General features: G+C 35.0%; 1 protein-coding gene across 3 annotated transcripts in view; it reads left to right on the forward strand.

Moving 5' to 3' along the window:
• Nucleotides 1-18,108, forward strand: part of LOC128986913 (serine/threonine-protein kinase grp-like) — a 41,207-nt gene that overhangs the window by 11,609 nt on the left and 11,490 nt on the right. For 2 of the 3 annotated variants that reach the window (XM_054407522.1, XM_054407523.1), the window contains exons 2-6: nt 3,420-3,533; nt 7,897-8,120; nt 8,346-8,410; nt 12,269-12,394; nt 13,713-13,845. In XM_054407522.1, the coding sequence (XP_054263497.1) occupies nt 3,475-3,533; nt 7,897-8,120; nt 8,346-8,410; nt 12,269-12,394; nt 13,713-13,845 (607 nt within the window). In that variant the 5' untranslated portion in view covers nt 3,420-3,474. The remainder of the gene's footprint in view (nt 1-3,419; nt 3,534-7,896; nt 8,121-8,345; nt 8,411-12,268; nt 12,395-13,712; nt 13,846-18,108) is intronic. The other variant, XM_054407524.1, reaches the window with a different exon arrangement.

Here is an 18,108-nt window from a genome sequence, read left to right on the forward strand (position 1 = left end):
GTAAGTATGGCTTAACTTAATTATGATAAAAGTGTAGGCCTATACGTAAATGTACAAGTGGTTAATCACCTCAAATGTACACTAAAACCTTATTTAAACTACAGATAAACAAAAATCTCTAGAGAAAATCGCCAAAACTTAATTAAAATCACGTAAAAAAGCTGAACTAATACAGATGATTAACTTATGACACACTTTAGCAAGAACAACAGGTGGTCAGTTGGTGTTTTTTTAGTTGTTTCCACCACTATTTTTACAATATAATGTTGCAATCCTGCCAATCTACAGGCATCATACCAGTCAGTTTGGATACAAACAATAACATTGTTGTCGGCCAGTCCTGCTGGACGCCTGAGCGTTCGTCGGATTTCATGTTGGCCAGCCCTGCTGGCCGTATAATTGCAAGATACAACTGCTGTGGGAAAAATCTGACTTCCGTTCTAATGGCGGTAATCAGTAGAGCTGGCCGCACGATCGCTGAGGAATATCGGCAAATATTCATTCCGATCGCAAAGGGTTAGATTAAATATAGGCTACAGTGAAGTAGGCCCAAACCCCAAAGCAGAATTATTATGGGTGACAGTGTGACATTATTGCAGAAAGATTGTGAGGGCTTAAAAGCCCAACCTATCCATTTTGAACTAGGCTAAACTTAGTTGTTTTAAATTTTATTTTTTATTCTTAATTATTCACTTTCACAGGCTAAGTTAGGGCCACATTTCCATTTCTTACACTTACCCCGTGGCGGTAGTGTTTTCCGTGTACCTCACAGCTTTCCTGAAACAAAAAGTGTTACAAACAATGAACAACAAATGAAGTGTTATCTTCATTGTCACTCACATTCTCACTTCTAACGTCAGTTTCGTCGTCTTGTCCAATCACCTTCCTCGTCACAACTAATACTAAGTCCTACAAAATGTCATGCATTAGGCCTACTTAAACGAAAGCTGTGACGTCAATATTTGGTGCATCGATTGAGAGGAAGAACGCATAAGTTAGGATTACCAAAACTATTCAATTTATTAATTGTAGGCGTATTCAAACCGATACGTGCGTTTGAACTCTTATTTAATTTCCATATATTCATTAAAACAGTTAATTTACACACTTCTTACACCGCATAAGCCCGCTAAAAATTCTTTGTTACTAAGTGTTGCAGTAAGTTTAAAAGTGCTGCTTTGGGGTGTTTATACCATTCAGTATAAGTCACATGTGGGCTAAGTTAGTCAGCGGTAACTGCAGAGACAAAATAGTGCATTAGGCCACTTTAACACCCAGCAATGTTTTGCTCAAAACACTCAGGCCTATTACCCTTCCCGAGCGTGGCTGTAGGGCAAAGCTCTACTCACTACGATCAATAATTTTGTTGGGGTTGAAAATTGATTTGAAGTTTCAATGTTTTTCGGTTAAGTTGATTAAGCTTAGACAACTTAAGTTTTATGACCATAATTGTTCTGGCGTAATTTATATAGGCCTAGCCTATACGTCCAACACTCGCTAAGGAATTGATTGATCCGTATATTATAATGTTTGTCTAACGCTTGTAAGTATTTTGAGGAAAAATATTAATTTTTTATAAATTTTTAAAAGGGTTAAATGCATTTTTTATCATGATAAGAACAATATGACTTCCTTAATACAGTATTACCAAAAGACAAAACAGACTTATCTAATCATTATACTAACAATAAACAATATTGATTTGGATCATTCCATCTAAACATCATTTTCAATACACCACACATTCTAGTGCACTGAATATATTCCACTAAAATTATATCTTACTAGATTTATTGCACTCAAGAACTTGAGTAGGTACTGTACTTTTGGACATGGTGAGATTTGGATGTTGTGCAACAGTCAAATCTATATATATACAGTACCTATATTAATACGTAAAGCTATTTTATTATATATGGGATTTCGTGAAACAGCTCAAAAATTATATTGAAGTAATGCATCCTTAGGCCTGTTATATCATTAAATATTAAGGATGACTTTTTGAGGATTGATTAATGACAAATAAATTATTTCTTTGTCATTAATCAATCCTCAAAAAGTCATCATCAATATTTAATGATAGAGCAGGCCTAAGGACGCATTACACCACGTTCAAAACATAGGCCTAATTTTTTAGCCGTTTTTGTATTTTTGAGGACCGGCTAGTGACCTGGAAAACCTGGAAATGTCAGGAATATTAAACTTTTGGAAAAGTCATGGAAAAGTCAGAGAATTTTGTCATAAGTCAGGGAAAATTGTAAAAGGCTTAAAATAATTTTACGGAAAGTAAATAAAAGAAACGTCTTATAACACTTAAAACATATATTTAAGCTTATACTATTACTCACAAGACGGTAAATATACAAAAAAGATGGTAAGTGGTGATCGATTTCGATTGGACACTCCAATCATCAGACCCAATAGGCGAATGACAAGAATCTTAATGGCGTCCCTACTTATACCCTATTGGCTACCGGAAGCACCGGCAAATACATTTTTATAAGTACAACTAGAATCAAAATGTATTTGTTCATTGATCAACTTACTTAATACCTCTCCTTGTTCCTAGGATAGGATATTAGGCCTATATAGAATGATAAATAATAGAATAATAAATTGATCACCACTTACCTTCTTTTTTTGTATATTTACCGTCTTGTGAGTAACCGTATAAGCGGTAAATATATGTTTTAAGTGTTATAAGACGTTTCTTTTATTTACTTTCCGTAAATTTAATAACACGTACAATGCTGATCAAGAAGTTATTAAATAATTTTAATAATTGTTAGGAAAGGTCGATCTGGTGAGAGTACATGTGCCATGTGGGTGAAAACTAAGAAATATGTATGTACAACTAAATTTTGTATTTTTGTACAAATTAAATTTTGCTATAAACTGCGTAATCATCTTATCAAACTCAGTTTAATTTTATTAAGGTAAGTTGCAAAGTTTGAATATAAGCTAGCCTGTATCTATAGATTTTATGTATGTTTTTCATATAAACAAACATAAGATATTCTTCAGCAAAAGATTAGTCCTTTTGAAGAATTAGTTAGTATTAAAATTGTAATTTTGAATTTTTCGATCAGGGAAAGTTTCAAAAAATCATGGAATTGTCAGGGAATTTTTCAATGTGATTTCACTAGCCACCCTGAAATTGTAAGTGGTGAAGAAGAAAATAAACATATTTTAAGAAACTTAATACAGTACTAAATAATGAATACAGTACTAAATAATGACTGCAAGTACCCCCCCCCTCCCCCACCCTAAAGTAACTGTGAAATTTATTTGACAAATCAGTTTCTTCTAGAAATGGAGAGCTCTACAGTTAGGGCCTACAAATTATGTTTTGTTTACCTGCGTAATAAGAAATGAATAAATAATAATCATCTTAATTTGGTTTTATTTTTATTTTTCAGGATAATACCTGAACATTGCTTATTTACTGCATGAAACTTGTGTTCAGTACCAGAAATGGATTTTGTAAGTGACTGGACTATTATGCACACCCTTGGAGAAGGAGCTTATGGAGAGTAAGTTATAAATGTTAAATAAAGTTTTACCTTTAAATCTAGGCTAGTTAGTTTGGTGTTTGATTTACAAGGCTAATTCTGGGGGATCCCATTTTTTTATAGGCATAGGCTTTGTTTAAAGTGATAGCTATCTGTACTGATTTAAATTTGATGAATTAACTTTAAAGCATTTTACCTTAGTGATGATTTACCTTGAGTTTTACCTCTTTTTTGGCGATGATTTACTGTAGTGAAGCGTCAGATTTACAGCCTTGGTTATCGGAGCTCGGGACGAACATAGCGGGTTACCAGACACCACACTTAGTATAATCACCACTCTAGTCAGGGGAGTTTGTGGGGAACCTTTAATTTTGACTTGACACTCTACTAGCTACTTAACTAGACAACAAGTAAACTAAGTAGTCACCCCGCTTACCTACAGAGTTAAGGTACAAGAGTTAACCTGAAACAGACAAAGGTTAGCTTGAGCTAGGCCTAGCCTAGCCTTATTCCCACAAAGTCCCAATTTACCAAAAAAAAAGAAACAAGCTGGCTTAAGTTGTCTGTGTGAAAATAAACGAGAAAAACTTAAACGAAAAATAAATCTGCTCCTTGAGCCTAAAACAAAAACTGAAACTTCTACCTACTCAATTTGGCAACTCAAGCAAACTTCTGCAATATTTATCAAGCAGAAACCTGTCTGCTGGGGCAAACTTTGGGACGTTAAGGGAACTTTAAAACAGATTTATTTCTTAAAAGAAAGTCCCCAAATAAATTTCAAGGCGTAGGCTTATCAAAACAGTAAGTCACCAACTACGATGCTTTACTAAATTGGTTGGTTAAAATGTCTTACGGCTAGGGCTGGGAGTCAGGCCTAGCATGCAAACTTCAGCAAAGTTTGCTGAAACAAAACTGACGGAGAAGTATTTGAGAAGTTTAAATTTATTACACAACTTACCAAACAAAGCAATAATATTCTAAAACGATTTTACGCGCACACAATGCACCACCAAACTTTAGATTTCAACTTCCAAACTTGCAGAGCTTGCAAAACATATTATCGTAACGACGACGACAAACTTCAAAAAGCGTTCACGTTGAATTTCAGCTGGGACAAAAATGAGAATGACAGTCCACTTCACCTATGTCACAAGAGGCGAAGGTTCAATCCCTCGGTCAACGAGTTACAGAAAACAGAAAAAATCCCGGCAGCGAAGGCAGGCGCATGACAGCTTCAAAAAGCTTTATAGCCCCCCGTGTAACCACTTAGAAGGGGGCTTGCCCACCTTTTTCCTCCCAAAGCCTGTCCCAAAAGTCGTCAAACAACCAACTGACACTGACGTTGTCTGCGGACTTGGAATTTGGGATAGGTATGATGTCAGTTTAGTGTCGTGACTAGGCTTCTCCAACAGCCTGTGTATTTGGCTGTTTAATTCTCGTGGTAATAATAATTACGAATATTTAACCCCCATACATATTTAGCCCGATACAAAGCTTGTCAACAACCTTTATCATGGGTAAACGGTGGGAGTAACTTACTTACTTAATCCTGTCCTCTTCTACCGGTTGGTGTCGAGGTTACAAGGCGCCTCCATGACTTTCTATCTGCAGTGAGTGGTAGAGCTTCACGAATGGAGCTGCCCCTCTCACGCAGAGCATCTTATATCTCATCCTCCCATTTCCTTCTCGGTCTACCTCTTTTGCACTTTCCCTCGACTTTGACCTCTTTCATCATCTTCGGAAGGCGAGTTGTGGGCATACGATGAACATGCCCAAACCACTTTAGTTGCTGTTCCTGTATTGTGGTACTTAAGGGCTTAACATCTAAAGTGTTTCTTATCGCAACATTCCTTATCCTATCCCTTCTAGTTTTGTTCTCTACTTTCCTAAGATACCTCATCTCCATTAACTGGAGCTTGTTTTTGAGTCTTTTGGTCAAAGTCCAGGATTCACATCCGTAGGTCAATGTAGGCACGACGGTAGATTTATAGACTGCTAATTTGGTTTTCTTTGAGATTTCTTTCTTGCCTAGAAATTGGTTTCTTATGCACCAAAAGAGGCGACTTGCTGCTGCAACCCTTCCGTTTATTTCTTCTTCTATTTTTCCGTTTTCTGCGATAACTGAGCCTAAATATTTAAATGTTGATACCTGTTTCAAGGGGCTATTTCCTACTGAGATTTGATGGTTGGCCTTTTTCCCACTGATGACCATGGTTTGGGTTTTGTTTGCATTTATTTTCATACCTTTTTTTGACAGCTCATCTGCCCATATTTTCATATTATGCTGCAAACTTTCCTCGTTTTTTCCCAAAACCACTATGTCGTCTGCAAAAGCTAGGCTGCAAATTTTAACAGCCCTTAATTGATAGTTTCCCACCACAAGACTTTTAGTTTTAGCTTTCACGTTTTTCATTATTTCGTCCAGCAGTAGAATAAAAAGAAGAGGGCTCAAATTATCTCCTTGCCTAACCCCTTGCTTTGTGATAAATTCAGTTGACTTTATTGCAAGTTCTAACATAGTTTTTGCAGTTGCTATATAAGCTCTTGATCGCCTGTATCAATTCATTTTTAACCTGCAGCTTTGCCAAAACTCTCCAAATTTCATTCCTCGGCACTCTATCAAACGCCTGGCTTAAATCAATAAAACCGGCATGGAAATCTTTTCCCTTCTCAACCATCTTTTCACTGAGGATGCGCATGGTGAATATTAAATCCTGGGTACATCTGTTGGGTCTGAACCCACTTTGAAACTCTTCCATTTTGTCTTCCACCTGCACTCTAAGTCTTGATTCTAGGATTCTGGAATACACTTTCCCTGCCACTGAAAGGAGTGATATACCGCGGTGATTACTGCACTCCCTGTTATCCCCTTTCTTGAAGATCGGGATTATGACAGCAATTTCCCAGTCTACAGGAACTGATTTGGTTGTCCACGCACAATTCAATATATCCAAAAAGATATTTGAAGTTATTGGTCCCATGCTTTTGAGCATTTCTGGGTATATCGAGTCATGTCCTGCTGCTTTACCATTCCTTAGCTTCTTAATTGAGTTTTGTAGTTCTACGACAGTGATGTATTCTGGGATTTCCAGTTGGGCTCTGTCACCCACAGCTGTACCCTCTGGCTCCTCTGTCTCTTCCTGTTCACAATTCAACAAATCTTCAAAATGTTCCTTCCATCTTTTCATTATTTCTTCATCACTACTCAGGATAGTTCCTTCCTTGTCCTTAATGTGTTTTAATGGGCACGCTTTCTCTTTCCTCATGTTTTTAAGAGTTTTGTAAAATAGCTTTTGATTTTCAGTATGGTTTTCTTCCATCTTCCTCCCAAAGTCCTCCCACGATTCTTCCTTGGCAGCCTTAACGAGGTCCTTTGCCCTTTTTCTTTGTTCCTCTGTATTCTTCGTAATCCTCGATTTTCTTTGTACTTAAGTATTTCTTCCATAGAACCTTTTTCTTTTTGATTTCTTCTTTAATTTCATCATTCCACCAACTAGTCGGTTTCCTAAAGGTACCCAATCTTGATTCTCCACAAATTCTTTTTGCTACGTCTATAAGTACAGTTTTAAATGCCATCCACTTTTTCTCCAAACACTTAACACAAAAAATTTAAAAAATTGCAATACTTTTGAACCGTAATTGTTACAGCCGTGGAGGGACGGAGGGTTGTACTATTTTGTTGAGAATTACAAGGATTATATACAACACATTAATTTTAATCAAAACAGGTTTTTTCCCTAAAATCCTGTTTTTGTTATTTTACTTTCTTATGGAAAATAACACAAGTTACAATAACTTTTGAACCGTAATTTTTACAAATATGGGATGATTTTTACCATTTTGTTCAAAATTTAAAGGACCATAACACACTAATTTTAATCGGAATCGGCTTTTTCGTAAATCAAATTGTTGGTCATTTTATCGGGTTTTTATGGGGAAATAACATTTAAGTTACAATAACTTTAGAACCATTAGTTTTACGTATATGGAATTTGTAACATTTTGTTCAGAATTTAAAGGACATAGGCTACTTATTTTTTCGGTTTTTATGGAAAAATCTCCATTAAAAATCAAAATTTTGAAAAATGAAAAAACGCCTGGAGATTTTATGGATTAGTACCTACATACTAAATTTCATCAAAATCGGACTACAAGCGTGATCTTACGGTACGTCCAGAGTGCACGCCGATTCAGATTCATATTTTCGACGGAAGGAATGGCACTTGCATTCAAATGGAAGTGGCCGTAGTGGCTGCCGGTTTCCGAGCCCGCGCGCAGGCACCTGCTTGGTACCGGAATTAATTCTTCATTCTGGTTTCAGATTCCGAGTCAGGTTTTGCTTGTACGCATACTATTTAATTAAATAAACTTTGTTTTGTTACAGAGTGAAATTATTAATGAATAAAAACGATGGCAACATGGTAGCTATGAAAATAATCAACCTCGAAGAACATCCTGAGGCCAAAGAAAACGTCCAAAAAGAAATTGCAATCCATAAGATGTTAAATGATTCTCACGTGATCAGATATTATGGTCAGAGAACAGAGGGCTCCATTGGATACATCTTCCTGGAATATGCACCTGGGGGAGAGCTTTTTGACAAAATAGGTAATTTATTTCAAGAATTATGCATGATCTATTTCTAGGCCTACTATTGTTTAAATGATTTTTTGTGTTCAGAAATTTGTTTACCTTATGGTTGTCAGCAAATTAAAAACATTTATTGTTAAAACTGTTAATTTTATATTTTCTCTATTAATTTTTGTTTTTTTTTATTTACAATTTTGTAATTGGTAGTTTTTTATTTTGTTGTTTTATTTGTTTCTATCTTAGAACCAGACATTGGTATGGAAGCTTGGGAGGCACAAAAGTATATGAAGCAGTTAATATCAGGAGTGGTAAGTTACACTTCATTGATGCACAGTTTTAAGTTCTTCCTTCTGTAGTACAGTATTATTAACTTATAGCATAGACAAATAGAATAAATATAGACCGTCAGCTGTGCTGCGGTTAGCAAGTTCTGGCGGCCACCACTAGGTTTGCCGTGTAGTTACGGCGCACACCGCTGCAGGCGAGGAGCGCAGTTTGAGCGTATAGCGCACACCGCTGTACACATACGGCTCCTGCGCTCCTCGCCTGCAGCGGTGTGCGCCGAAACTATACGGCAAACCTAGCGGTGGGCGCAGGAACCTTCCTTTGACAGTCTATATTTATTCTGTTTGTCTATGCTTATAAGCTATCTGGAGAGTTCACAACATTATTGAAGTTTGTTTGGTCTGTGTTTTTATTGTTTTACGATTTCACCTTTTTCACAGTTTTGCTGGTTCTGTATAACATAATGTGATCAATAACATATTATGAAAATAAATGACTGTTTATTGGTAAGCAGACGTTTTACGTTGGTGCCATCCTAGCTTCTGTTCCTACACTTGGTACGCATACAGTATGCGTCATCTCGTACTTTGTCTGCAGTGAAATGTTGAAATGAAATTAGCACTGTCTTTACTCTGCAGTTGTGAGGTGCCCTCTATGATAAGATTTTTGTTAGTATAAAATCAAAAGTCAATTAAAATGAATTTGCTAGATTTGTGATGTTTTTGGCAAAGGAGTGATGAGTGAAGATCAAAGGAGAGACAGCAATGCATTGACTTGTAAAATTGTTTGAAACAGGGTTTTATATTTGTCTTCCAAGAATTTCAGTGCTGCAGCAAGGTTCTGAATCAGAATGTTATATTGCCATAATAATACATAAATGTACAGGGCAAAAGTCACTAAAAGTAAAATCAGACCCATTAAAATAAAGTTACAAACTTCAAAATGAACAAACTATTTACATTTTAAAAACGACGAAACCGTGTAAAATTCCTTATCAACGAAATATTCCCTCAGACCATGCTTATTTTTTTAAATCATGTTCACCCTTGATTGTATTTGGGAGAGAATTAAAAAGACACATGGAGAAAGATTGGTTTTTATGAAAAGTGGTACGAGATAGTGGAATAGGTAGGTCAAAGTTCCTTCTAAGATTGAAGCTGTGGTGAGATGACTCTAATATGAAACATTGTCAATTTTTTTAAAAAGGTCAAAGATTCAAAAATGAAAATTGATGGAAAGGTCAGCATATTATTTTTACGAAAAACAGATCTACAAGACTCTATATTTGAGGTTGAAGATAAATCTGAGGCTCTTTTTTGCAGTTTGAATATTTTCTTAGTTTGAAGTTTGTCGTTACCCCAAACGGGCACACAATATGTAAGAAAGAGGAAAATAATAAGCTGTCAGAAGGACTCGTCTGTCTTGGAGAGCCTACGTAGAAGGAAAGCACTAGTACTAAGTCTATTGTGAATTTTGTCAATGTGACTGGAAAACTTCAGATTGCTGTCAATGACTACTCCTAAATATGTTACACTAGAAGAAGAAACAATTTTTATGTTGTCGACAGGTAAATTTTCAATCAGGTTCAATTTTTTGTGATCTGTTATAATCTTTGAAACCCATCGGGCTCAACATTTTTGGTAACCTAGTTTTCTGCGACAAACTTACTAACAAAACTCCATGGAATTTGGAAAAATGGCTCTGCAAGTTCCATAAATTGTGAAATGATGATTTTCACAGATTCTGTTGTTACTAGACAAGTCCTCCCAGCACTAAAGCACACACCCTTCACTCATAAACCTTTTGAAGTGATATCACAAATACCCCCGCTGCAGCAAACCTGCCGACTAAGCGAATTTCCATTTGTCTGAATTGATTTTCAGTTAAATATATTTTAATAACATTAGGTTTAACGAGTACTTAGGTTTGCTGCTACAAGGAAACTAATAAAGTGTGTTTTTGAGTAAAATATTGATAGCTTAGTACAAAATAAATAAATTTGCCAAGTTTGATCAAAATATATCCATAAACAAGCAAACTACAACATTTGACAATATTCTCCATAAGAATAACCTGGGAATTTTAAATTTACAATTTTTTTAATTTTCTCCGTTACTAATAATCGAACAAAAATACTTTTATATACTAAATTATTTGTTTTTTTAAGCTCTTTAAAAAGGTCTAAAGAGAAATCAAGAAATTTTGTGTTTTGAGGGTCAAAAATGAGAAAAACCAATTTTTACCCCATAAAACCCCCCGTAAAGCCCCGTTCCCATGGTCCGATCGTGCTGGTTCGCGAACTCATTCAAGTTTATCCCGCTTTACACCTTTAAACCAAGTTTCATCAAAATCGGACAAAAATTACTCAAGTTATCACGTTCACGGACGTATATATATATATATATATATGTCTATATATATATATATGTCTATATATATATATATACATATATAAAAATTTTAACGAATGGTGTTTTTGGCCTCTGGGCACATCAAAATGAAAAAGTAAATCGGTCCCGGGTCTAGGTCTTACCGTGCCACCTACGGTAATAGCTACTTCCCTATAGGGAAATTCGCTAAAAGAATCTGACAATTTCAATTGGCTTGTGAACAACAAATTGGCTTGTCTAACAAATCTTTCACAACTGATGAGACAGTGCAATGACCGCTCATTTCATTTCAACATTCCACTGCAGGCAAAGTATGAGAGATGACATACGGGGATGCTACTATGCCTGGATGCGCACTGAGTTCAGGATCACTCTGATACTCTGATGCTAAACGATGGTGGCGATACCAAGTATCAATAATTACTTTCTTAATGGTCCTCGTCCGAGCTTTGTTCTTCCCTGACCATTTTAGGGTCAAGTGTTGTACATCATTTTAGTATATAATTATTATTGCTGTCAACAGAGTATATTATCTCCCACAGAAGTAGTTAAATAAAGATACATTTCTCTATTAAAAAGAAATTTACATCTCAAGTAGACTGATTGAGCAGATTAAATACATTTATAACCTGCCGGTGGCATTGCATTTAAGCTGACTACCAACCTTCGCTACCTTTTCTGGTGTCAGTAAAACACATTATCTTTGGAATACAATAAATTTGTACAACTACCGTTAATTTAATACACAACAGTAAGTTACCTTGCATTCAGTTGCTTTGACTAAGCTGATTCTGCTAGTGTATTGCTATACCAGCGTCGGCAGACGTTTTACTACGTCTTGGGAAGACGTCTCTGACATATCTCTTAATGTTAAATAAATGAGCATGTTCACACCGCCATATTAAGACGGGTGCAACGTCACTGCCAGCTAGCTACACCTCGATCGCTTTGTCAAAAACGTGCATGCACACTAGCGACCTTGACTGTCACCGTCACCCTCCAGGCTGTAATATGATCTTAACTTGTGCTCATCATTCATTATGTAATAAATTTGTTTCTTCGTCGATTAGTTGGATGGATCCATTTAGATATTTGACATGTCAATAAAACCGCTACAGTTACTCATCACTATTACTGCTACCACTCTCCATCTATGGGATAGTTAATTGCAGGATCGCACCATATTGAATAGGACGCAATTCCAGGTTCTACTATGGATATGATCTTGATCTGTAAGCAGTTGGAATGTGGCGCTGAGGAGTGAAATCGCCAGCTACGTAGCTGTTGAAAAATGCGCTGGCAACACTGGTGTAACCAGTACAGAGTAGTTAGTAGGCAGCACATGTTACATGGCCTCAACTGTTATCGAGTTACGCTGGCATATGTAGCTTTAGGTCAAAGTTTTGTTTAAAACTAAATATGATGACACAGTAATCATGATAGATGGAACATTGGATTTTAAGTTTAAAGGAGTATTTCTTTTATTTTCAGGAGTATCTTCATTCAAGAGGAATCGTCCACAGGGATTTGAAACCTGAAAACCTGCTTTTGGACGATCATGACAACTTAAAAATTACTGACTTTGGAATGGCTACAGTGTTCAGAAGCAGAGGCAAGGTGACCTAGAATTTTTAAATAGTATTGAATTTTTAAATAGTAGGCCTACAGCTACTGACCACTCAGCGTTATTGCGTCATCCGTGATTTTTGATACGTGAGAAACAAACGTGCGTGATACAAAATGAGGGCGTTTTCTATGACCACCCTCGCAGCGCGCGATTATATCTTCAGCCATGGACAAAATTAATTAACAGGGAGGAAGATGTTTTAGAATTCTGATTACCAGGCATCTGTTTGAACAATGACACTGTTTTTTTATTAGGTGTTAAGTTGTAGGCCTATCTAAAAGAATTGTCATCGCCTGCCACAAACAAAATAAATAACCTATTTCACCATCTCAAAATTTGTGCTTGCTGTTATAAATTGTCAACCATTCTCCTTGATTCCATTGTTTTTGTAGATCTTTTGGGTGAAACTATATAGCACTGAAAGCTTTACATCAAGCTTGGCAGTAAAAACTTTGGATTCCATAGTTAAAGTTTCATTCAACACAATTACCACTTACCAACAGATGGGAATAACTACTATAAATAAAGAAAGGAATAAGTGCTTTATTTTTCACAAATCTTTTACACCATGTCATAAATACAATAAAAAAAAACAACAGTTTTAAACCGTCTATTAGGTTGGCACCTTGCTTTGAATGAACATTTAATTTAAAAACTGTAACATAAAGTACCTATTTAACTATACATATTAAAATAACAAGTATTATTGAAATTCAGCTCATAAAAAAAACTAATCTTAAAATTAAAGCAATATTAATTTGTAAAATACTTGTTTTGGCTGTTTACAGTAGTAAAACATGGTAACAATACATCTCATCATTTGTGATGTCAAAACAATAAAATCAAAACAATTAAAGTAATATTTACATGTAAGTAATTGATTAAATTGCCTTTGCAAAGGAAACGCAACTACAACGCGCTCCGGTATTGCACTGACTTTTTGCAGGCGTTTTATTGTCTTGAAAGAAAATCTCGATCCAAATAAAATCTCGTCTCGTAGGATGAGATTTAAAATTTCCCGAGATTTCGAGACTTGTCTATCCCTATAATAAACTTGTTTGCACTTCTCCTGGTGAAGAGAAAAATTGATATGGATGGTAAATACAAGCAGGTCAAAACATTGGGATAGATAAAAGAAAGGAAAAAACCCTGCTTTTAATTATGTAAAATATAGGATTTGTGATTTAGGTCAAAGTAATGTTGTATGTTATTTTAATGTTGGGTTGAGTATCAGGCTTTACTTTTTTTCATAAAAGATATTTAAACATGTTTACACTATGTAAATTCAATAATTTGGTGTGTTTGCAGGAGAGATTGTTGGACAAGAAGTGTGGAACAACGCCATACATGGCACCTGAAATATTATTAAGGCCTCAATACAGAGCTGAACCAGTGGACATCTGGTCTTGTGGCATCATCTTGGTGGCCATGCTGGCTGGAGGTACGTTAAACAGTACTTACTGGAATAGTTACCAGGTCATTGTAAACCTCTGCCTTTAATGTTTTTATCCTTCGATGTTTCGATCAATGTTAGGAAAAATTCAATATTTTTGTTTTGTATAAACAAAATCTTCAGGCCTAGTTAAAACACAAGGAGTGTTGTTTTTGTCTGGTCTAAGCCAGTGCCGGCTGTAGAAAATGCCAAAATTGCATTTTGTTTGTGTATCACATTGTTTAACAAGGTTCATCATCAAAGCCCTTTAAGTGCTATATTTGTATATAAAATATTTAACTTCTATAATCTTTGCATAAAGAAGTTTATGTCAATTGCAATGTATTGTATTGTTGAATGAACGATTCAGCAGCAGCTTAAAACACCTGGACAAGGACCCAGCCTGATGATGATGATGATGGAGCCTTGTCTTTGGTATCCTAGCTGTAGGATTTATAACAATGCCTAAAGCTAGCATACCAAAGTCAGGTTCTGTCGTTACTTGCTACAGTACACAAGATCAGCTGAACAAGTCTCTCAACTGGTTAAATCACAAAATGAACTTGGACACTCCCTGACCTCTCATCTTTAACTCAAGACTTGGCCTCTCATCTTCAACTAGCTTTCGTGATGAGATAACTTCAGTAGAGCTCCAACTATCCGAATCAATTGGGATCATAACAGATTCAGATGGGAAAACATTTTATATTTGTACCAAAATTCAAAGTAAAAATGATTCAGATGATTGGAGAACTACTATAGGTAAGATTCTACTTATTTTGAAAAGATAATAGTACTTTTTAAGACGTACTTTTTTATCTAATATTTTCAATTCTCAACAGGCATCTAGCAAAGACAAGAAAACTTTTAGTTTAAGCAAAACTTTGTGTAATTTAAACACTTATAAAAACTGCTGAATGAATTGTAATATTTGTGTTAACTTAATAGAATTATTTTTAAGTAGACTTCCTCTCGTTTTGACTTATTCATTCCTTATTCTCACAAAAAGAGTGCTCACGGTCGTGGCAACACCAGTGAGCAAATGTTGTGGTCTAGGCGATTCAGTGAAAGTGGGAGACGATCGAAACTGCACTGTGAACATCTCTTACTGTTTTAGTAATACAGTGATAATCTCCAGTGATCGTGATTCACTTATGATGTTAAAAAGAGTACCAATGGAACACCGTCAATGAATTAATTTTTTTCCAATGAGGGAAAATTAGCTGTAAGCATGTACCTAGTGACCAAGGTATTTTTGATCTGCTTCGATACAGATTTTCCAAGCTAAGTGAACCTTTGAATTAAAAACAGGACAACAAACTTTAATCCTAATTTGGCTGACCTTAAAGTGACAAATACAAAATTCTCACAAAAGTTACCGTTAATTTTTTCAACATAAACATGAATAAAAAATATTTAGTGTTAAGTCATCCTGTGTTTTCATCAGTTCCACTTAAAAACTTCAATTATAGAACAAATACTTATATCATGGTAAATATACTGTAAAATTAATTAATTTTGCTTGCTTTTGAATTTGAATAATCATAAGCCTACACATTTTATGACAAATAATAATTACTAGCAGAGTACCCGTCCTTCGTACGGGGTTGGCATATAAGTGTAAAATGCTTATTGCAGTTATTCTCTAACTTGGCGTTTGCAATGGGGGATGACACAGTTTGATAAAATTTGCTTCTTCAAATTTACGGTATACCATAGTATTACACAACTACCATAGCCATAATGTTCTACCACTTCACCTAAACGATAGAGAAAAATAAATTATTAAAAATTCTCAAAATATCACAAATTATTCATGCAATTAAAAACATTAACATAACTGTAAACAATCCTACTTTAATAGTTCTCATTGCCTATCACAGTTTTTTGTTGCTGCTTCCAATTAGATGTTTTCATAAATGCAGAAATAATAATAGTGCTGCACCCTCTGGGTAAATCTTATAACTTTTTAATACTTTTGAATATCATAGAACCAACTTTTTAGTTAGAACAGCTAACTAAATTCTTCAATTCCCTTTAAATATGAATACTCATAAGGTTAACATGGGGAACGACACAGCCACTGGGGCGGAGCCCGAAAGGATTTTTGGGATAAGAATATACCTATATGTTAATCGGGAATATAAGCTATAATCATGCTAAATTTCAGCCCAATCCGTCCATTAGTAAATGTGTGATTGAACTTCATACACTACAGTAATTCAACAAGTCGCTATATTTAGGCCTACTCATTGCCCAATCACAGCCTTATTACTTAAGTTACCATGGTTACTAATCACTCAATGACAGTTTACTAAGCATTATATCGTCATCATTCCCCAGCTGTTGTATCTGAAATCTGTTGTAACATAGCGCACAGCAGACATAAGTGTAAAACGGAGCAGACGATTGTTGGTGCAAGCGTTGAAGTTGAAGTCATTTTTCCATTTCATTTTCATCAAATGAGCTGTAATGTTTCAAAACGATTATGTGGGAGGGAGGGGGTCGTTATATCAAGATAAAGACGCTGACAAATCGTGAAGCAGAGGTTACGAACGCTATGTAGATATTCTGGCAATACTAAAAAATTCCTTAAATTGAGGTGACTTATAAAACTCTAATTATATATATATATAAACTAAAGATAAGTTTTCCAGTCCTGTACAACACTGATTCACGGTCTTTTCCCGGTAATCAAAATTCAAGTACAACTAGATACACGCAGAATCTCCGGTTTCCGATCTGGATTATGGCTATAGTTATTTAATATAATTTACAGTTACATATTAGTACCCGTGATAAATCAAGCCCGTTATGTAAGCCACACGGTTATTAATCTCTCTTGGTTTTGGATTTGCTTAAAAACGTGATCGGAAATGGTTAGGGCCTACACAGTATTCGTAAACAATATTTATGTAAACATATCAGTGACAGCTAGAAAAAGGAATCTTTATCAAAACAGCTGTTCATAATTTCATATATGACGTGTTCTCTTAACAGATTATTAGTATTTAATAAATGACTAATAGTAAACATGGAAAAAAAACTTGAAAAAATCACACAAAATTGGGTTTTTGATCGTCTGTTAATTTGATTTCCAAAATTGTGAGGCCATATTTTAATGACTAAGGACACCCTCGCCAATCCTGTGAATACAATTAAACCATTAGAATCATAATTGGTAGCTGAGTAAAATGCCTTCTGGGCCGTGACACACGGACATAAATTGAGATAAGACATGTTTCTACTTCTTTAATGTATAAAGCTTAAAAATAACCCAAAATATGTATAATTCTGAGCAACGTACAGACAAAACTATAACTTTATTTATATAGATTAACTGGGTTTGAATTTTCAATATCTAAAAAAATGTATAAAACTTCTTTTAGTTTTACAAATAATGCTGGGCGGGAGAATAATGTTTCTCATTTATGGTGGGGGGGCTGGTGCTCAATTGGGGGGGGGGGGGTTGCGTCATGAGTCTAGGGGGGGATGGGCACCCCTGGTGTACAGTAAAGGTAACATAAATTTAATAACTAAGTACTTAATTTTTTAACTCTGTAAATTCCTAATAAATAACTGTACAGTGTTTTTCATTGTAATAGTAATTGTTGGTATTTTTTCCAATCACTTTGTTATTGTTATTTTATTTTCATGCAAAACAGTGCGATCTGCCAATGTATATTATTGTAATAATGGTGTTTCTGTGTGAAATAAATTAATAAATATGCAAGTTACCGCCATTTTATTTGGGATTTATTTTTATATATGTTCTTCAGTAAGAATACAAATTGATGTTTTGAGACATCTTTATGATAAGTCCATTTTCCAGGAAAGGTAGCTATTATAAAATAATTCTGACCCTTAAACCTTTACATTCTCTGTAAAGAAATGGTTTACTTTTTATGTACACTATTTTGATATGTTTTTTACCATATTCCATCTGTGATAGCCTAATGTTAGAAATTTTGTCCCTCTATGTTCATTGTTAGACCTGTGATAACCATTAGCCTTTTTAAGAAAGACCCACTATTATTCACTATTATTCTTAATTTAAGTTTGTTAAGTTTGCCTATTTAAAAAAAAAAATTATTTTAAACCTGTTTAAACTAAGGGCAGCCTATATTTTGGAATTTTCATGTCAAATTTTATCAATTATAAGTATTGCATCTTATATCTTTTTACAATAATAATGACGATGTCAATTACAATAATGTATTGTTTAAAGACTGAATAAATGACTATTCAATGACTATGCTGCACAGTCTTTAT

Source organism: Macrosteles quadrilineatus, unplaced genomic scaffold (genome assembly GCF_028750875.1).
Source record: "Macrosteles quadrilineatus isolate MER2022 unplaced genomic scaffold, UCM_ALF_1.0 Scaffold_2__2_contigs__length_208266976, whole genome shotgun sequence".
Lineage (NCBI taxonomy): Eukaryota > Metazoa > Arthropoda > Insecta > Hemiptera > Cicadellidae > Macrosteles > Macrosteles quadrilineatus.